Source organism: Oxyura jamaicensis, chromosome Z, assembly GCF_011077185.1.
Source record: "Oxyura jamaicensis isolate SHBP4307 breed ruddy duck chromosome Z, BPBGC_Ojam_1.0, whole genome shotgun sequence".
In the NCBI taxonomy this organism is placed as follows: Eukaryota; Metazoa; Chordata; class Aves; order Anseriformes; family Anatidae; genus Oxyura; species Oxyura jamaicensis.
The window spans coordinates 46,249,207-46,272,155 of NC_048926.1; the positions used below are offsets into that span (position 1 = coordinate 46,249,207).

General features: G+C 34.8%; 1 protein-coding gene across 1 annotated transcript in view; it reads right to left on the reverse strand.

Moving 5' to 3' along the window:
- CNTNAP4 (contactin associated protein family member 4) overlaps positions 1 to 22,949 on the reverse strand; it is a 175,667-nt gene that overhangs the window by 37,167 nt on the left and 115,551 nt on the right. The window contains exons 9-12 of the mRNA XM_035309930.1: positions 16,432 to 16,581; positions 11,282 to 11,453; positions 6,316 to 6,422; positions 3,849 to 3,968 (exon numbers count right to left, since the gene is read on the reverse strand). Of these exons, the coding sequence (XP_035165821.1) occupies positions 3,849 to 3,968; positions 6,316 to 6,422; positions 11,282 to 11,453; positions 16,432 to 16,581 (549 nt within the window). The remainder of the gene's footprint in view (positions 1 to 3,848; positions 3,969 to 6,315; positions 6,423 to 11,281; positions 11,454 to 16,431; positions 16,582 to 22,949) is intronic.

Genomic DNA, 22,949 nt, shown 5'->3' on the forward strand with positions numbered 1-22,949 from the left:
CAGGTAGGAAGGAAGGAACGCACGAAGGAAGGAAGGAAGGAAGGAAGGAAGGACGGTTACTATTGCTTTTTTTTTTTTTTTTTTTAGGCTTAAATTGTTTATGAAATAACACAAAATTCCATCCTACATTATACTGATAATACATTTGACATTAAAATTGAAAATAATTTATTCCACTTGAAATAAATGACATGCTGTCTTGCTGTTAAACAGAGAAGAGAAGGAGCTTGCAAATACTGTATTTACTATAAAACTTGGGTCATATGAAAGTGTTTCTAACCATCTAAAATCAAATGTTAATCTTTATTTGCAATACTATTCAAAATCTGTATTTAGTTAAGAATTAAGCAACCCATCTGAAAGCTTTCATAGTTCAATAGAGAGACACTTCAACATACCCGAGGTATATATTTATTTTTGGCACCCTTCAAGTTATGCCTACTTGACTCAGTACTGTAACATGATGAAGTAGTAGTTCAGAACTGAGAGGTACATTTTCCTGAAAAACACATAGCTCAGATACTGCTGGGTAAGGCAGCTTTCTACTTCATAGCATTGTGTAGAAAGGTTTTAAGATTCATTTAAAGTGGGGACATACAAAATATTTAAAATAAATAAATAAATAAATAAATAGAAGCATTTGAATTGTTTCTATGAGTTTTTGTTGTTTGTTTTTCATGAACTTGTAGCAAATATTCAGTACCCCAGGTATTACTTAATATATATATATGTATATCTTCTAATGTGATCCTCTTGTAATAAAAGAGCAGAAAATACTTGCATATAAATATAATTCAAATGTTTGAATGATGAACAATACATTGTACACTTATAAACGGTATGTTTTAAGATATGCAGTCTGCTGTGAAATCAACTTCCTCTAACTTGCAGCTATCCTACTGAACTGAGCAACCAAGCAGTTTAATAGCTTTTCAATTACGTTGATATGTCACTGATAGTCTTCATTAGAAGTCTTCTTTTAACTTTCTACAATAATAATTGAAATAATTTTAATTGTACAAACCACTGTGCAAAATCAAACAACAAGAACTAAAACTAACATCACAATTGTATGAAGGTTTTACCTTAAAAGCTACTGGAGGCCATATGCTAACTACTATAACCATCAACAAATGTTTATGGTACTGGTGCCATGGCCAAGGATTTAGTTACTTAGACCATGGGATTTGCTTTGAGAAACCTGGTCTACGGAGGTCAGATAAGGTCAATCTATTGGAGGAGGGAAAGAAAAACTTTAGTTCCAGGCTTTCCAAGCTTATGAAGAAAATTTCAAATTAAAACCTCCAGGAGGGAGGAATATCAATCCACCCATTTCTTCACAATTTTAAGCCAATGTCAGCAATGGCTGTCCATAGATAGGAAAAAAGTTTCATCAGGAGCTCAACTTAAATGCCCCTACAGAAATACCATAGCATGGTAATAAGCAGGGGGATCTGAAATTTTTACCCCAGTCTCAGGGCCATGAGAGTAAGTTCCAGCACTTGGAAGTTAGTAAGGAGATGCATAGAAGGAACCATTACGGAGAAATCCCCCCAAACCCTTCTAGGAACACTGTTTTCTAGGTGCGGTGCCCCTGCTGAGGTGCCCCTCTTAAGTACTTGTACACAAATAGACACAGTATGGGGAATAAATCAGAGCCTGCAGGTCTCTGATCTTATTGTCCTTATGGGGAGATAGTGGGATGACTGGAGTGTTGCAATGGAAGGATACATGTTTTTTTTGTTGTTGTTGTTTGTTTGTTTGTTTTCGGAAAGATGTTCAGGGGAGAAAAGGAGGTTTTTTTTTTCTCTCTAGTCAGTAACCAGCTGGAGTGCACGGAACTCGGCCTGGGGATGCTTTGACTTCAGAAGAGCAGACTTTGAGACTTTGACCTCTTCAAGGATCTGCTTGGTGGAGTACCATGGGATAAAGCCCAGGAAGGAAGAGGGGCCCAGAGACATTGTCTGAGCAGCCAGGGATAAAGTTAGTAAATGTAAGGCCCATGTAGAATTGCATTTGTCCAAGGACACTGAGAACAAAAAGAAGGGCTTCACAATAGCACAGGAATGCATTGGTCACTCAGCCTCACTTATAGTTTGCATACAAGGAATATCAGAAACTCTCCTTTTCTGTACAGAGAAAAAATATCAGACAGTTTTCTTGTGTGTACACAGATTACTCCCTCAATTTCTTTGAAATATAAGATAACTCAAATATGGGTGGCTGATAAAGACTAATATGTTACTGCTGTTGTGTACTTTGGACAAATCTGCTTACCTATGAAAAGAGAAATATTGAGCTTATGCTGTATGAAGAGACACACTGAGTTTGTGCCTGTGAACATCTAACTCCCATGACTGAAATCCATGTCAAGGTAGGGGTTTGCAAACTCTCAGGTAAAGCCAGGCTGGGGCAGTCAAGTCAAATTTAGATTCCTCTTTGTGATTTTTTTTTGTAATTTAATGACCAATGTATTTTAAGAAGGCATGAGATATATATATATATACATATATACATATATATATAAGTATGGTAGTAATAATGTTATCATCAATAGATTCAATTGTTATCATCAATATTTTTATCATCAATGTCTTTAATTATAGAAAATTGCTAACATTCTAATATTAGTATGAATATTAGAAGGCTAGTTAATATTTCTAACTATTTCACAAAGTTGTACTTTATCTAATATCCTAATGACCACACGTGGTCGACACTGGAAGATACCTATAGTAAGCAAAGAACTGGTGGTCACTTAAAGAACAAGTATTCACCAGAAGACCTTGAGGAACCACCAAAGTGAGATGCCTGTTCAAAAATACTATACAAAAAGGGGTCTACTTAAACAACTTTTTTGTCCTTACTTACCTAATTTTGGCCAAATTATATAATATTATTAAGCATATGTTCATGGTGTGAAAAAAGCAGATTTCTGGAAGGATAGAAAACATTTATTTTTGTACATGCACACGAACAAAAACATATTTAAAGGGTATGCTGAATATAAAAATTAACAGACAAATTGATCACCTATCACACTCACTTGCATTTTCAAATCCCTAAATTTAAAAAGAAAAATAAAAGCACATCACTGAAAAGTTTGGTCATCTTAACTACCACTGTGGGCTGTTGGCTTTTCATTCTGAAATTGACCTCCAAAAATAAAAGTGGGGAAAGGTGTCTACCAGCTGCCCAAATATAGAGCTACATGAATGTCCAGGCAGTGCTGCAAGAAAAGTGGTCATATGCTTTCCATGCCTCTGGTGGGAAAAGAGGTGATCAGTTATGAGAAAACTGGAAAATGAACAAACTTTGAAGATTCATCCTGTCAGACTGCACTCTGAGATGAAGAACTGATCAATAAGGTTTACTTAATGTGGTGAATAAGTGACTGAGGAAAACTGTAACAGCTGTTCATGGAAACACAAGAGTAAATCAGATGCTACAGACACACCTGACACACATTAAAAAAAAAAAAAAAAAAAAAAAAAAAAAAGTGTCTTCTTTCTGCCAGGATTATTTGGTTTCATTTAGTCTCATAGGACACAAGCTGCTCCCAAAAAATGAACTAGCATGATATTCACTTCATATGGAACACAAGTCCCACTTATGCAAAGCACAACAATAACCCAGTGTTAGATTTACAGCTTAAATCGTGTTATTATTTTAATTTCTATGCCTAATTCTTTGCCTGGTATTCTGACCCAAGGAGTCACCTTCATTTTGTTGTGCATCTATATGTTTAAATTATGAGCTACAGAGGCGTCTTACTTAATAAACTCTGTTTCAATATAATGAGCATGTATACAGACCCAACAGTGAGTTAACACAGTTTATCACCTCACCTGTCATATTACAGTATACAAGAAACGGTCCCAAGGGGCCACTTCCATCTGAATCGATATTGTAAAAGCCTGAAGTGTTCCCTCTGTGCTTATAGGCTTCACATGATTGTTCGTAGATAGCTGTAAAAGAACATCATAAATACAATAGCATCGTATTGTATTTTATTCTGTGAATACAAATAAAAATGTTTGGGGCCTTTGTAAGGGGACAAGGAGTTGTGTACACTCAAAGCTAAAGAATACAGAAGAAATCACATAACCGAAGTTTTACTTCCGTTTGAATTTGTGAAGTACATTTAATTATATATATTGGGTTGATCACAAGGAACATTTTCAGGTATTTTCTTCTGTATTTCAAGCTGGAAACTTCAGGAAGGAAACAGTGAAATATAGATTTTTTTTATTTTTATTTTTTAATAAATAGTTTTAGAAACAGTCATCTAATGTGAAAGCTAAAGCATTATGTAGACCCGTAGACCCTGGGAATCAGATTTTGAGAAGCCAAGCTTTAACAGTCTCAGTTAAATCTGATTTATTTATTTATTTATTTAATGTGTTTTTACACACAGCAAAAAGTAAGCAGAATTCCTACATATTCTAATTGATTACTAGTATTTTTTTGGCTTTCATGGTTCATGTTTTCTTTTTTTTTTCTTTACATAGTAATGCCATGGTAAATGAATTATCAGAGACTGCAGTAAAAGAACAAAATAAGCAGTGTCAAAGTGATAACTTCTCAATCCCATGTCATATATATTTTATATCAGTCAACTCCTGAAGAAAAGTCTGTAACAACTTCTTTATGTTCAAAAACCTGGAGAAAGAACTACTGACTTCAAATCTTTAGTTACACATGTAACCAATGACAATTCCACAGCTAGACCACATTAGACAACCTATCCATAGCAATCAAGCAGTCATACTATTATGGTGATTCTTTCCTGGACTGTATGCTTGAACAACAACAAGACTTGAAAATATCAAAAAGAGTCATTATATTCAGGAAAAAAAGGAAATAATTAATTATAAGGTTTAGATAATTTTGATCTAAATTTAAAAAAAGAAAAAAAAAAAAAGAGTAAAAACTTTTGGTGCAGTAATCCAAAAGAGGTGCTGTTTTTAAAAAGAGGTTATTTGGGGGAAGAATGGTATCTATGGTAGTTTTTATTTGTTGCTTGCATGTTTGCTTTTTGCTTATGGTTAGTGACATTATATGGACACCTCCCTTAGAATGACAATTAATTCAGATTGCTACCTCAGCAAAATATTCAGAATCCACAAATACATGTCATTTTCAAATAGAAATTTATATTGTTTACAGTACATATTACTTAAATATAAACATCAAAAAAGAAAAAAATATATTCAGTGATTTTTTTTTAATGAATGTCATAGTTTGCATACAAATATTTCCAAATCGGTAATTCTAGGTTTATAATAAAAATATTGTTTCTTTAAGAATTAAAGGAGCATTATTTGTTTTGAAATTACACAGAAGTGTGATAACATGGCCAAAGAATCCCCAAGGGTTCATAAGGTTTAATAATGATTTGAAATCATTATTAAAATATTAAATATTTTGGCACTTAAAATGTATTATTAACATTACCAGAATCAAGTACTATGTCTTCTATATTATCTATAAACATAAATAAAATATTTTATTCATCATAAACAAACATCCAGAAGGTTTTATGTGTTTTTTTGTTTGTTTGTTTGCTGTTTGTTTTGACATTAAGAACTCAATAATGCTTATCAGATTATTAGATTTTTCACAGAGTCCAAATAATTTGGAAACAGTGGTCTCCATCTCATCATTTAATCTATGATTTTTCAAATTATAATAAACCAATCACATTCAACTTCAGTTTAGGCTTCTCATAGGTATAGATTATGCACTGTGGTATTCAAAAGCATGTGTACTATTTGAAAAGTAATCACACTTGTTGAGTGACAAGCAAGATTTAATAGGTGAAGTTTTTGTTTGTTTGTTTTGTTATGCCAGTTCTGTTCAATTCACCCTACTGGAATTTCACCTGACCTGCTCAATGATTCAACAAACTATAAAAAAATGTGTTCATGTATGTGATGACGTTTACACCAGAGTGTAGTCCTACTGCCTTAATATATATATTTTTATATATATATTCTTGTCATAAGCACAATTATGAATGATTTGCTCATTCATATGGTGGAATTATGGACAAAAGATATTACCAACCATCTCATGTAAAAACATGAAACTCTATTGAAAACATGAAACAGACATAAATGAACAATGAGTTTATTCTGTTAACAGATTTTGAATTCTCAAAGCTTTTGTTTGAACCAGACTCTGAATATTTACATAGCAGAAAAATCTAATATAAATGATTAATACAAATGTCACACTTCCAGGAGGAAAGAAAAGGAGAGGAAGAATGAATCTATGACAAATAAAAGTAGTTAGAAAACATCTTATACTTACGATAGTGACAAGTAGCTCCCTTGTAACCAGTATTGGTACAATTACAGTAGAAGCTGTTCCAGGACTGTGAACATTCCCCACCGTGTTCACAGTAATTAGGCAAGCATCTAAAATGAGAAACAAAGAGCATTCTTACTCTCTTTTCCTTTCTCTTACTTGGAAGTCAGATTTATCAGTAGAAGCAAAATCATGAAAAAGCAATATAACAACGTATATATATTCTTCAGTCTTTTTGAAGAAGATATCTTTAACACTATTCGAAATATATTTTCTCTTTAGCTTTCCCCCTATTCTTATTACCTATCAGAAAGATATTAATTATGCAATAAACTGTGAGAATATAACTAATTAAAATATAAGATGCATAGTCATCACTTATTGCCCATCAACTATCTTCAATGCAATACAGATTGATAAATGAATGAAATATTTACATGCTGATAGAGCACTGGAAAATTAAAATAAACAAAAGCAAATATTTGAACCAGAAGATGAATATACTTTTAATGAAGAAATAATAATAAAATATTCATATGCCAATTATCTGTTTTTTGTTGTTGTTGTTTTGTTTTTTTTTGTGTATTGTCTGTTTGCCATGGATGCAAACAATAGAAAATTCTTTAAATAATAATAATAATAATAATTTCTACAACTTTCATTGCTGTTGTATATTTATTATTTATTTATTCTAAGAGAAAAAATTCCCAGGGCCACTGTTTTTTTATATAAACATATATAATTATTTATTATAGGCTCACAGAATGCGTTGGATTGGAGGGGACCTTAAAGGTCACCTAATACCCACCTCCCTTCTCACCCATACCACCCGGGCGCGAAGCCCCCCATGAGAAGGGACACCTCTCACTATACCAGGTTGCTCATCCAACCTTGCCTTAAACACGTCCAGGGGCGGGGCACCCACAACTTCTCTGGGCAACCTGTTCCAGTGCCTCACCATCACCACCACCACAGTAACAAATTTCGTCCTAATGTTTAATCTAAATCTACTCTCTTTTAGTTTAAAACCATTACTCCCTGTCTTTTCACTACGTCCCCTGCTATTCTGGTGTGTATTTTTTTTTGTGTTTATACAACACACTGCAGCCAAGATACCAAAATCAGTAGCTCTTTATAGGAAATCATGTTTCTGTGAAAGGCTTGATGTAATTATAATAGATTCATATGGTACTTTCTCTTCAGAGATTAAGTGTGCTAACTTCGTAAGGCATTTAGAATGCCATTTTGGCCTATTAAGTTAAAGTTATTTTATCATTTGTTTATGCATAATTAGTAGTTCTAAAACTATATATACAAAGGACCTGAGAGAAAGAGTATTAAACAGAAATATATTAAGAGAATTATTTGCATGTCCAAGAGGAATATGAACAATGAAGCAATATAAAGATACTAGACAATGAAACGGCTAAATGACGAAGGCATGTGAGAGTCATCATATTAGAAACATACAGGAAGGAATTAGAAAGTTTCTGGATCTAAGGAAAAAAAATAAGGAAATGGGAGTTTTTGTTTGTTTAAAAGTAACAGGATAATATATGAAAATGAATAAATGAATAATTAATCACCTGTCAATAAAGACTAAATATAAAGAACACTTTCTGTGTGCTGAATGTTTATATATGAAAAATATAGAATGTAGTCCATATATTTTCAGTTTAACATTAAATCTAATTTCAGATCACTATTTGAGCAGTATTTTTTATTTGTATTCATGCATTTTATAAGTGTAAAATATTTACATTTGTTGGTACACTTTTTCTACTATAAAAGCCATCAGTAACTCTAGTATTTGGGTGGTGTTTCAATATTTTGACTTGAAAATGTAAAGACTTATAATGAATCAAAGATAAATAAGTTGTTTGCTTGCCTTTAGCTCCAGGGAAATTTTCTACCATTGCCGTAGTGGCAAAACCACTGAGTACTTGAAAAACTAGAAATCATTGTAAAAAAAAAGAAAAAAAAAAAAAGAAAAACTAGAATCATTGTAGTGACTATTGTCTCAAAATTATAAGGTGCAAAAAATGATAAAGGCTATTGAAAACTGTTAATAGATGTAAGAAATTTTAAAGGTGGCAGAAGAGAAGGAGAATACATGTTATCAGCTACCTAGCTGATATGGTGAGATGTAGAAATAGTTTGGTAAAGAGAAACATTAATTTTGTTCCAGATGATGAGCTACAGACAGCAATGGGTGAGGCAACTGGACTTGTGAAGACACTGGAAAGAAACACTTTTTCCAAGGCAGGCTAGTACAAGACCAGGAATGCTTCTAAAATATTGCTTATTTTGAAATAAAAATATGATGTACATAATGAGATTGATGAAAATAAATTGATTTAACTTATACTTTGCTAAGGTAGGAAGGCATATGATAATCATTGTGAGATTTCAAATTCAAAAAGAAAAGGATTAATATTGTGTCAGAAAGCTAATGAAAATGCTGTGGAAAAGACTGTTTGGGAAGTTTAAGTGGTACACACAAGCCCAAACAACAGCAACAATGAAATATTGCTAGGTTTTTCACACACACACACACAAAAACAAAACAAAACAAAACAACAACAAAATAACCACTATCTTATAAGAAAGGCTATATATATAACACCATTGTTGCAGTATTTAAAAGCAACAAAAAGTTAAAAGGGTAGGCTAAAATTCTAAATAAACTTGCACTACTGTATTGGTTTTACTCAGCTGGGCAGCCAAACTCCATCACAACCACTTTCTCACTGCCCTTCCTGAAAGGGAAAGGAGTAGAAAATATGAAGGAAAGTGCACAAGGGCTGAGAAACTCAAAAGAATCTAAAAATACCTCCCCACCCCATCCACCCTCTTCTACCTCCTTCCACCAAATGTCACAGGGAATGGGAGCTGTGGTCAGTCCTTAACACTTCGTGTCTTCATGGACATTCTCTGTCCCTGCTCCAGCATGGAGTCTCTCCCATGGCATGACATCCTTCCTGAGCTGATTTGATCAGTTGACCTGATCACATGAACTGACTTCCCACAGGCAGCAACTCTTCAAAAACTGCTCCAAATATGGGTCTGTACGATGGGGTCAATCCCCCAGGAGCAAACTACTCCAGCAGCTCCCCCTAGACCCCCTGCTCCTGCACGGGCTCCTATCCATGGGCTGCAGCTCTGGCCCAGGGCCAGCTCCTGCACGGGCTCTTCATGGGCCACAGCCTCCTCCAGGCCACATCCACCTGCTCCACAGGGGGCTCCTCCACAGGCTGCAGCATGGACTGCTCCATGTGGGACCCATGGGCTGCAGGGGGACAGCCTGCTCCACCAGGGGACTGTCCACAGGCTGCAGGGGAACTTCTCAAGCACTTGGAGCACCTCCTGCACCTTCTTATGCTCTTACTTTGGTGTCTGCTGCTGGACTGTTTCTCACTTCTCACTCTTTCAGCTGCTGTTGCTCAGCATTTTTTTTTTTTTCTTTCTTAAATCTGCTCTCACAGAGGCACAACCAACATCGCTTATTGGACAGCGGTGGGTCCCTTTGGAGCCGTCTGAAACTGGCCCTTATCTAACATGGGTAGCTTCCAGACTCTTCTTACACAGGCCGCCCCTGCAGCCCCTCACTACCAAAACCTTGCCTTGTAAACACAATACAACTACTGAGTGCAAATGCCATGCTGTCTGGAACAATGCATATAATTCTGTATTTGTGTGTGCTAGGATTCACTAACTTTATACATATAAGTCACAAACATTATTATTATTATTATTATTATTATTATTATTATTTTAAACCAGCATATGGTTCATGCTTTACTATATACCAGAATATGTAAAGCATACCACCTTCTCTGAATTCATTTGGTAAGATGTCTCTGTATTTATGGAGGAAGTGAGGAAGTGATTGTTCACAAATCACAGCTCTGAGTTTAGCATTTTGAGTGCTCCCTGGTTATATACATACAGATTCAAATATCTATGTTAAAAAGAGAGAGTAGTCAGTACTAATTATATTATCAGCCAATTTCTTGATATTTTCTATTCAAAATCTTGTTTAGATCTCCATTTAAGTGTTTGACTAAAGAATATCCATTGCATTCGTTAAACCTGACTCTGCTCCTCATTCTTACTGCCAACAACAACAAACAAACAAAACACAGTGTAATGAAAGTGGAGTAGGAAGTTCAGTTCCAGAGTGTTGAAATACAGCAATATTGTGCTTTAGAAGCTAGAAGAAAGTGGGAAGTGTTACAAAGAGTATTAGAAAGGAGAAGAAGGAGAGGCTAAAATAAGTGAAACATGGGAAGATGAATTAAAAGACTGTAGGGTAAGGGAAAGTTAAGAAGAAAAATATGCTATATTCCAAATAGAAATCTCTAACAGGTTATATATACTTATCCTCTGCTTCCTCCACACTTAACTCCAGCAAATTCCTTCCACTTGTTCTATTTTGGAGAAGGTGTGTAGACTTTCCTCCTTCCAAAGGGAGCCATTTAATCTAGTCATTCTTAAAATATATATATATACCCTCTCACACTAGTTACAATTAGTTCTGACCTGAGCATAAAATAAAGATTGCTCACTCATTGTGAGGATGTTTCCACTATGTTTCTGGATGGGTAGAATATAGGAAGAGCAATAATTTGTAAAGAATATAGGATTTAAAATGATGAATGCGATTTCAAATGTCACAGAAAGAGATTTGTGTCTACAGTGTTACCAAAAACAAAACAAAACAAAACAAAACAAAACAAAAAAACTTTTAACCTCATATATTGTAAATTTATTTGCAGTGTATCAAAATATTCTGTTTGCTTTTCTGTGTATACTGAAATTCTTCTATACTTCTGAATGTTTGTGAAAGAATCATGCAATTTTATAAGCATTTTTTTTCCAGGTCATGAGGTCAGTATTTGAAACAATAACAACAACAACAACAACAAAAAACAAGTATATAAATAAATATATATATTTTTTTTCTTACCTGTCTATAATGCCACATAAATCTATCTGAAGGTCACTGAAATTGCCCAAAATATTTTGCTGAACTGAGTTCATATTCACTGTTTTGTTGTCAATAGAAATGAGTCGCATACATCCTTGAAATCCACCAAATGAGCTTTTACATTCAGAATTGTTTCCACTGTTCGGGCAGCCTGAAAGAAGCATAAATTCTGGAGCTGAAAAAATATTTTAGTGAAAATATTATATATGTACCAGAAATTGGTAATTTTCAGGTGTAGCAAATTTTGTGGCCAGGTTTATCCAGAAACACATTTCATCTGTCACATCTGTGCAAGAGTAAAGAAATATGGCTGTTCAATCCTAAATGGTATGTGCAAATCATTGCTACAGGGTACAGGATAACCCAAACAGCAGTTCCAAAATAATTAATGGAATCAAGATGTGAACAGATTCACCAAATGGTCTTAGTCACAAAATGTTGGGTTAAAATATAGGCTGACTGTGATCCGGACAAGTCTCAAGTCATAACTGAAGTCAAAGAAAATGAGCTACAAAGTGCAAGGATTTTTCTTTATCAAGCTATCCAGAAGATTTCTGAAAAAAAAAAAAAAAAAAAAAAAAAAAAAAAAAAAAGATAATTTCTAGATGTTTCTAATCAATGAACCAACTAGGAAAAAACTTCATTGAAAACTTCATTGAAAACTGTTGCTACTAGACAAGTTAAAAAAGGAAGATGTGAACATCAAGGCTAGTTTTTGTTTCATCAAGCGTGAGACTGTGGAGTATAAGATCCAGAGACAAGTGAGTGAGAAAACAAACAAACAAACACAGAAGTACAGCTATGGATTTCAGAAGAGCCCATATTGGTTTGTTCAGGGAATGTTTGGAGGATGAAATGACAAGGGCCTAGATCCTTGGGAATTGCAGAATTGCCTGAGGCCTTTTTTTCTTCAGTCTTGACTGATAAAGACTAAACCTCAGGCTTTCCTTGTCCCAGCAAAGTATGAGGTAGGGAAGTAATAGCCTCAGAAGAGGAAAAAAAGAGTCTAAGAAGTATCTGAGAGCACTGGAAGAGCTGGCCAATATCATTGCAACATCTGTTAAACTATTAACACTTTAATCCTTAAAATATTTTGGTAATTAGGTGAGCTTCTTAATGACTGGAAAAGGCAGATGTTACACTCACCTTCAAGAAGGCCAAGAAGTAGGGCCCAGAGAGCCAGGGACTAGTCAGCCTTTCCTCACTACCTGGGAAGTTCATGGAGCAAATCCTCATATATGCTGTGTGACATACAAAAATGTAATTAGGGACAGCTAACATGGGTTAACCAAGGCCAAATCATGCCTGACAAAACTCCTTTTGTTGTTGTTGTTGTTGTTGTTTGTTTTTGTTTGTTTGATATATATATTTTTTTAATTATTATTTTTTTGTGACAGGCCCTGTGGACAGGGGGGAGAGCAGTAAACACTGTATACCTTGACTTTAGCAAAACCATCAACAGTTTTCTGTAGTTCATTGGATTGATGAGATGTCAGTGGGATAAGTTGACAATCAATGATGAAAGTCAGCTGATGTTCAGTAGTCTTTCAGGGATCAGTCCTGGGAACTTTGCTGTTTAAAGTCTTCATTAACATTAGGGAAGACAGGACAGAGTGCACTCTCAGAATGCTTGTGACTGATACTAAGTTGGGGGAAGGGGCCAATATGCTGGAGGGCAAGGCTGCAACTGGGCAGGCTGGAGAAAAGGGGTGACAGGAATACCTTGAAGTTTAGCAAGAACAAGTACAAGGTGTTTCTTCTGGGATAAAATAAGCCCATGCAACAGTGCAAGCTACTGCCTAGGAGGCAGATCCACAGAGAAAGTCTTGGTGTCCTGATGGACAACAGATGCACCATGAGACATGAATGTGCATTTATGGCACAGAAGACTAATGGCATTACCAAAAGTAGTGCCAGCAAGTCTAGACAAGTTGTCTTTCCCTCTCTTTGGCAACTGTGAGACCACATCTGGAGTGCCATGTCCAGTTCTGGACTTCCCAGTAAATAAAATACATTGATATCCTTGAATGAGGTCACAAAGATGAATGGACAGGATGCATTTTAAGATGCTGATAGAGCTGGGTCTGACCAGTCTTAAGAAGGAATGGTAAAGATGTCTGAGAAAGAGATGCAGGGAAGACAACAGCCTCTTTCCGGAAGTCTACAGTGATTAGAGGAGAGGGAAAGGACAAAAACTAGAAATGGCAAATTCAAATCACTTATCAGCAAAAATAAATATATACTTTTTAACCATCAAGGTGTTCAATACAGGAACAAGTTAGGGAGATTTCCATCCTTGGAGGTGTATAATCTGTACATCCTTATCTAATCAGATTGGTTTTGAGCAGGAGACAGGAGTAGGCAACCTCTGGAGTTCCTATCTATGACTGACATTCTGAAAGTATGTAATACAGTCATTTGTATATTATTTTACTGATAATGATCCTGAAATGCAATTTATTTACTACCAGTTAAATATTCTTAATAAAACCTGATTTGTTTTAAACAATTTCAATTGAGAAGTTTTTCCCTATGACAGCTATATGACAAAATATGCCTGAATAATTTTATCTTTGCCTTTCTTCCAAAGGTCAGTATTTATTCTGTAGCAAGGGCCATATTTGATCTTAATCAAACAATACTACTTTTTGTTATACAATATTCAATGAGTTTCTTGTTCCATGATGTTAGGGAGCAGAGACTGTTAATATACTTTTCTGTTTCACAGAGCAAATGGTATTTTCTGAAGTCCTGAAAAATTTTTGCAGAGATTTATTTTTTCAGGAAGCAAAATGACAATGGAAACTGGTATGTCTATTCAAAGGAATATGTAAAAACATAAATAAAATTGATATATTTTTGAGAAGTATATAATAGAGAATGAACTAAATGACATAAAATGAGTAAATAAATTATCAGTGTCTTTTTCTCTCATGAGGTACCAAACTGTTCAAAATTATTACCTTTCTAAAGGAAAATGTATATTAACTACTTTGCATATTACTGTATAACAAATCTGTGGATTTACTAAAATCTAAACAGGAACAGAGTAACCTTTCAGTATCACAAACATTTTGATAAATCAATTCCAGGTCTCAAACAAATTCTCTATATCACTTTATAATAAAATTTAATAATAATAATAATAATAATAATAATAATAATAATAATAAATCTGTCATTCGTGGTAATAAATAAATACATAAAAATAAAATCTGACATTCATTTGAGAGTGAAAGACTCCCAGGGGAGTCCATAACAATAAAATAAATTAAATTAAAATAAAATAAAATAAAATAAAATAAAATAAAATAATAAAAAATATATTAAAAAAGGTGAATGCAGAAAAAGTTTACATCTCTAACTTCTCTGTTTAAAAAGATTTTGCCTCAGATTTTTCCTATCATCTGTCTTTTTAAAATGTTGTCTTCCTGTTCTGTTAGAGAGAAGTCAACGTATAATAATTATTACTGAAAGTGACATTCCTTATTATTATGGGCCAAATATTAATAACAGAATGAAATAGTTTAACAATTATATTTACTCTATGTGCTTATTGCAAATTTAAATAATGTATTTTTTCCTTATAGTTGCGAAGTTATTGATCCACAAACTGAGAGCTGTTTTATATTCTTGACTAGGAGTTATGCTGACATAATTCTAAATTACTTTCATGTTTATCACACATTTCCTCAGCTAAACTTCCACATTTTTTGCATATTCTGTATTCTTTAAAACAAGTAAAATGACCATTGTGTCCCCAGGCATCTCTTCTAGAATACTCTTATTCCCATTTAAACAACCAGCTTAGAGAGAAATGGTAAATATTTGTATAAACTTGTAAATGCACTGTATGCATTTTGATGGTGGAATATGGCAACTTTCCCTGCAATGTTCACTGGTGTATTCAGAAATGTGGGAACCTGGACCTATGTAGAAATAAAAATCTACAAAATATTTTCTTGCTATTCAATGTCCATATTCTATATCTTTCTCTGATTATCAACCAGTTCTTGATGTATCTTTACTAGAGAAGGTTAAATACCAGATCTGAAAAATCCACAGATGGTCTGGTAGCAATTCCTAGATTTACTTTCTGCTTTCTGCTAGAGGCCATTCCCTCTAGTTCCATCACTAGTTATCTGTGAGAAGAGTCTGATCCCTAGCTCCCCATAACTTCCTTTCAGGAAGTTTTAGAGAGCAATAACATCTCCCCTGAGCCTCTTCATCTCCAGACTAAATAACCCCAGTTCCCTCATCTACTCCTCTTAGGACCTGTGTTCCAGGTGAAGCCAGCTTTGTAGCCCTTCTCTGGAAATCCTCCAGGGCTTCAAGCTCCTTCTTGTGTTGAGGGGCCCAAAACTGAAAACAGTACTTGAGGTGCAGCCTCACCAGAGCAGAGTATAAGGAGACGACCACCTTCCTGGTCCTGCTAGATACACTAATCCTGACACAAGCCAGGATGCTGTTGGCCTTCTTGGCCACCTGGGCACACTGCCAGCTCATGTTCAGACCTCTAGTGAAACTAGGACACCTAAAAATTTTTAGAGGGAAGTTACATTCTCCAAACATAGTATTGTTGTGCTACAGTGGTCAAAAATACTTATTTATTTATTTATTTATTTATTTATTTTTAATGATTATGTATCGTTCAGTGAATAAGTATGGATCTAAAGAGGATATTTGCACAACTAAATATGCACTTCAGGTGAAGTCTTGAAGTCATTCCAATGGAAGATTCTCAGAAAATATGATTAAAAAATAAACAAAATGTTAGCAACACAAAACACAATGGCTGCATAACAAAAGAGACTTGTGTACCTATTTGATTGACTGTCAGCCATGCTAAGTTTAATTATCAGGATACTATACTAGAAAACTATGTTCTAGAAATTGACAAAGGATTTAGGGTGGTAATTTATTCTACTTGTCACGATCAAATTTTGAAGAAATGTGAACCCAAATATATCATAGCAGTTCCTGAGAAACAAGTATTCTAAGAGATATTCAAGTTAGTCAACAAAGGCTTGAAGCAAGCCAAATCATTTGTGCTGTCTGATTAGCTATATCTGCCAAAATGTATATTTAACTGTGTGATATTGCCAACATAAATAAGCAACATATTTCACCTCCAAAGTAGAATGTGTCTGCTGAATAAATTTGCAGAGATATGGAGGCATGAGCAGATGAGGTCATATCGTTGTCCACTATTAAGCTGATACGATTTCTTTTGGCAGAGACGAATACAGAATGCCACTGACCATTATTTAATCCATCACCTAGGAGGGAAACAAAAAGCAAAATGAAGGACAGACATCCATTATTTGTTATATTATCTGGATGTTATAAATTAGAAAGGAGAAGAGACCAGAATAGTAACAATCATAGCCAAAATAACAACTCCAGGAGTTTACAAAAGGAGAGAAAAACAAAAACAAAACAAACAAACAAACAAAAACAAACAAACAAACAAACAAACAAAAAGATGTATTTTGTGAAGAGAGAGACTTTGTCCATTCCCTTGCTTTACTTCTGATTTAAAATAAATAAATAAATAAATATTTTAGTGAATAAGTTTTACCGTTGTAATGCTCCTAATTATCAATTAGGGGACTATGAAAATTATCCTCTCAATCTGAGAAGTTTATCACTAAGGCATTATTGTGATGGTTGATACAGTATTTAACACATAATACACATTTTTATTGCATTGTCACAAGGTATTTCTTCATCTTTGAAAATGAAAGATAGTCATTACATTACAATGCAGAAAAATAACTGTATCCTGTAGATGTAAAAAGCTTCATCAAGCATCATGTCAATGTCAAATTTTTTATTTTTATTTTTATTTTTTTCAGTTCCTCTTAGAAATATATTGGAAAGGTCTCTTCCAACCTAGATGATTCTGTGATTCTGTGAAAATATATTGGAAATAAATGGGCAAATTTTGGAGCTACTTTCTTGGTGTCTAGCCTCTAACACCAATTTACACTGTCTGTGTAAGCGTAACGAGCAATGAAGCACTATACCCAAAGCAATTATTCTGCAACATGCCTGCATATATAGATTTAAATACATTTTATTATAGGCAGCACATAAACACTTATTATCTTTATGTAAGTGATATAAGTCAGTTATGTTCTTGAGTGTTTTTAGAACTATGCTACTTCTTTCAGAGAACTACAAAGAATAGAGCCTTTCAGTTATTTAAAGTCTTGACTGCAATGTCTCAGATTTGTGATGTGATTTCCCTCTTGAAATTTCATGTATTTATATAGTACTCTCTAGATTTGCTCTATATTCTAGAAATAAGTATTCTGACAGTTAACAGATTTATTCAAACAGAAGGAGAAGAAAGCAAACTATAAAAGTGACAGCGTTCAAACAACTAAATTGCATTAGAACTAGGACTCATATATTCCAAACTACCACAGTCTAAACACAAAAATTCAGCATACAATTAAGAGATAAATCTTAAAATTACTTCTGAATTCAAATAAAATATCATTTAGGAAATGTCTGTAATATAGTAAATACAATATTATGTATATGCACCATTTACACGACTTGTTTCCTTACTTCAACTGGTATATTTTTCAGGGACTACACAAGAAGAAATCTTATCTTCTAATAATAATAACTTTGGTTTTATGTCCAGCTTAAGTGGAATTATATAAAAACTATGGCATATAGATTACCTCTGTGTTCCACTTCAAGCAACCATTCACTTTTCTAATATAATCACAGAAAGCACAGGACCACAGTCACAGATTTTCTGATAATATTCTGGCAAATTAATTTTGTTTGCAGTCTGGTATGACAAGTGTCATTTGGGGATAGTAACAGGTGCAGTATATTTACAATCAGGGTAGAAAATGAAGGAAGGGAAGGGAAGGGAAGGGAAGGGAAGGGAAGGGAAGGGAAGGGCTTCTTTTGGTACAGCCCAGGATGCAGTTGGCTTTGTGGGCTGCAAGCACACATTGCCAGCTCATGTGGAGTTTCTCATTAACTAACACCTCCAGTTCCTCTCCTCAGGGCTGTTGTCAATACATTCTCCATCCAACCTGTATTTGTTCTTGGGATTGCCCTGGCCCAAATGCACAACCTTGTACTTGGCCTTGTTGAACTTCATGAGGTTCACACACACCCATCTCAAGCCTGGCTAGGTCCCTCTGGATGGCATCCCTTCCTTCCAGTGTGTCAGCCTCACCACACAGCTTGTTGTCTTCTGCAAAGTTGCACTCAATGTCACTGTCCATGTCACCAACAAAGATGTTAAATAGTGCTAGTCCCAGTACTGACCCCTGAGAAATACCTTTCATAACTGAATTCCTCTTGGACATTGAGCTGTTGATCACAACTCTGAGTGTGATCATCCAGCCAATTCCTTGTGGATTCCGAGTGGTTCATCCATCCAATCCATGTCTCTCCAATTTAGAGACAAGGATATCATGGCAGTTTCAAACGCTTTGCACTGGTCCGGGTAGATAATGTCAGATGCTCTTCCCCCATCCACCAATGCTGTAACCCCATCATAGAAGGGCACAAAATTTGTCAGGCACGATCTCTCTTTAGAGAAGCCAGGTTGGCTGTCTGCAGTCACCTCCTTATTTTCCATATACCTTAGCTTAGTTTCCATGAGGATCTGCCCCATGGCGTTGCTGGGCACCAAGGTGAGACTGACTGGTCTGCAGTTCCCTTTGTCTTCCTTTAAAAATAATAATAATAAAAAATAAAAAAATGGGGGTTATATTTCCCTTCTTACATTGAGTGGGAACTTCACCAGACTTCCATTACTTCTCAAATATGATGGATAGTGGCTTAGCAACTACATCTACTGCTTCCCTTATCCTGCAGATGTCACCAGGTCCCATGGAGTTTTACACCTTTAGGTTCCTTAGATAGTCTTGAAACCGATCTTCTCCTACACTGTATGTGGTTCATCATTCTTCTAGTCCCTGCCTTTGCCTTCTGGGTTTGGTCTAAGTGACTAGAGCTCTTGCCAGTGAAGACTGAGGCAAAAAAGTCATTGAGTAACTCAGCCTTCTTCATACTGTGGGTAACCAACTCTCTCTGGAGATGGCCCACAGTTTCCCTAGACTTCCTTTTATCACTGATGTACCTATAGAAACCTTTATTTTTTCCCCTTGATGTCCCTGGACAAATTTAGTTCTAATAGGGCTTTAACCTATTAGAAGCTCTATTTAGATTTATTAACCTGAACCCATCTGCACAGACAATTTCTCTGTATTTGTCCCAGGGTATTTGTCCTTGCTTCCACCCTCTGTAGACCTCATTTATCTGCTTCAGTTTGGCCAGGAGCTCCTTGTTCATCCATGCATCCAGGCATTTTTTTCTGACTTTGTCCTTTTTGAGATGCATTACTCCTGGTCTTGGAGAATATGGTCCTTGTACATTAACTATCTATCCTGGGCCCATCAAGGCTTCAAGGCTTTGCCCTATGGTGCTCTACCAAGCAGATCCCTGAAAAAGGGGAAATCTGCTTTTCTGAAGTCCAGGGTAGTGAGCTTGCTGTGCTACCTCCTCACTGCACTCTGGATCCTAAATTGCACCACTGTAGCCTAGTTTCACATTCCCTACCAATCCCTCCTTGTTGGTGAGAGAATGAGGTCTGGCATAACACTTCTCCTCACTGGCTTCTCTATCAATTGGAAAAGGAAGTTATCAACAATGATTTCCAGGAACTTCTGGATTTCCCTACCTTTCTGTGCTGTCCCTCCAGCAGATATTGGGGTGGTTGAAAGACCACGGCTTGTGAATTTGAGGCTGCTTCTATCTGTAAAGAAAGGCCTCATCTGCTTGGTCTTCCTGATTGATGTTAGAATAGGTAAGAGAATGTCCTACCATCAAGGAGATTGCACTAATACTTAAGTAGAAAAAACACGTGGTTGCTGGAAAATCAGTTATATGACTTGCACTTTTTGTTACGTATTCTGTAGCTCATTATAGGGATGTAGTAAATGATTGGGGTCCAGCAGAGTAGGGCAGGGAAGCAGGGTGGGTGAGTGGGGTATATCCAGGCTGCTATGAATAAAGATACCAAGATATCCATTAAGGATAGTATATGTCCATCTAGCTCAGAGAAGGGTTAAGAGTCTTAAACTGCCATAAGTTAAATCTGGAATTGGAGAACTGAATCATGAGAGCACAAAACACTCCCGAGAAAACTGCTTATCATAGCCTTGGAATTGAGAACCTTTATTAAGTTCATTTTTGAGTGAAGATATAGATTTGTATAACATATAAATGGTGGAACAAGAGAGTGCTAACATATCTATTCTACCTGGAAGTTGTACATCCTGGTGGTTTAGCAGGAGTTTTAAAAAGTTATTGTTGCAGAGCACAAATAAGGAAAATATATATATATATATATATATATATACTTTTGATGTGTAATAATGTAACAGTTAAACAAGATATCTATTTTTTTACATTAGTAGTACCTCCATCATTTTAATGTATCAAGAAATGTCTGTGAAAGATCTTGGGAGATCGAGTAGTTTAGAGAAACTATATTTAGAGTTTAGATTAATCTGAAGTATAACCTCCAAATGCTGTTAAAATGATTGTTAACATCATTTAAGTAAAATCTGTGATGAAATTAAAGCTGCACAGAAAGACAGGGTTATGTGGAGAAACTGAGTAATAACATCTCAAACATTTACACATGTTTTAATTCAAATTGGTCACATTAATGCGTGTTCTTCTTCTCTTCTTCTTTTTTTTTTTTTTTTAATCTATGTTGTTTCTTTGTGAATATTTGATGACCAACATGAAAAAAAAAAAAAAAAAAAAAAGGCTGCAAAGATATTAAGCGATGATTCTATAAAATAACTTCTTATAGCTTAATCATTCATTAATTAATATGCTGTTCTCCTGTTTTTTATATGGCTGAAGAGATCTTTGAAGAACTGTGAACAAAGAAATGTGCTCTGATTTAATTATCAAATTTTGCATGTGTATGAAAGTCATATGACCGACAGGTCATAAGACTGCCTGTAGGAGAAAAAACCTGTCCAGCCATCCATAATTTAATTACTCAGTCTTTAGATGTCGGCTTGATTTGCTTCAGTGAGTGTAGCAACAATAAGCACTTCAGAAACTCAAGAAAAAATCCTGTATATGGTTTTGTTAGATAACTTCTTTCTTGCTAAGGAATGAACATTTTAAAATGTTGAGCCTGAGGAAGCTACTTGTCATTAAAATGATACTCTTTGTGCATCCGTTAGTTTTGATTACAACAAATATCAAGGCATATCATGGCTGATCTTAGTGTTACACACAGAAAAAAAAAAAAAAAAAAATATTTACATAAATATTAACATTATTCATGGTCATTACTGGTCCTTTCCTGAATTAAAATAATAAACAGTTTAAAATTTCATGTTTAATCATTATGTGTCTGTAGAGACATAATAAACACTGGAATTGTGATAAACTTTTTTTTTTTTTTTTTTTCCTTCAAAAAGATTTATCCTTTTATAGCAGGAATTGAAGTAAGATAATAATAAGGACCTAAGATTTAAGAAATCTCAACTTAAAATCCTGTTCTCTCTTTTCTCTGCTTGCCTCTGTATTTTGTTCTTTATCTACTTCATACTGCCAAGGACATTATTCATGACAAGTGATTTTTCTTGATTATTGAATATTGATTTTGAGAATACTTTGTTCTCTTTTACACAGATTTTTCTAAGTGCTGTGGGATTCATAAAGGATTGGGGGAAAATAAATTTTAGGTGATAATTAGGTGATAATTGTTTTGATTATTTATCTATTACTTATTTTAGTAATAGCTTAATTTTCATACTGTATTCATTATTGCTCAGGACAAACTAGAACTTTATTCATGCAGAATACACACCAATCCTGAGACATTTTCATATCTTGAAATATTATTGTGAATTCTATGTATCCATCTCAACTCTCTAGTCTTACCTTTCCTGTGTAAGAACTCATTCTGGCACAGTAGTGTTACAGTAGTTTTACCCCTCTCTAACAAAGAGGCAAAATCAGTTTGTTTACACAAAGAATGAGAAACTCCATGCATCACAGCTGGAATTCTGAGGAGAGTATACAGCTGACAAAACAATGCTAGGTGAAGGTATTGATACTATCATATGGTGATGGTACTGCTTCACTCCATTTTTTTGAAGGAGTCAATGGAAGATGAAGACTATCAGCTGACACTGTCCTGCTTTCACATTGCTTGAAACACACTGTGCCAGCAGTCTTCCTGTACTTACATCAAGCACTTAGCAGCATGTGAAAACTGAGGAGCCTCTTGGTAGAACAGGTGGTCTCCTTGCTCCTAACCTGAGTTTCTGGTAAAACAAACAAAGAAACCTGAAACTGAAAGCTGGGAGCTTCTCAAGATCCCAGCTGGACAACTTTATGATGACTTTTATGATGGACAATTTTAAGATAACTTAGCATCTTATTATATTTTCCTCATCTCATTATCCTTATACTTTAGTTTAATGGAAATATGTCAGAACAAGACTAGAAGGTATTGCTCTCTGGAAATCTTAGCTCCACCCTGAAGGAACACATACTAAGAACAGATGATCTAATCTCAATTCAGTGATTAGAAAAAAAAAAAAAAAAAAAAAAAAAAAAAAAAAAAAAA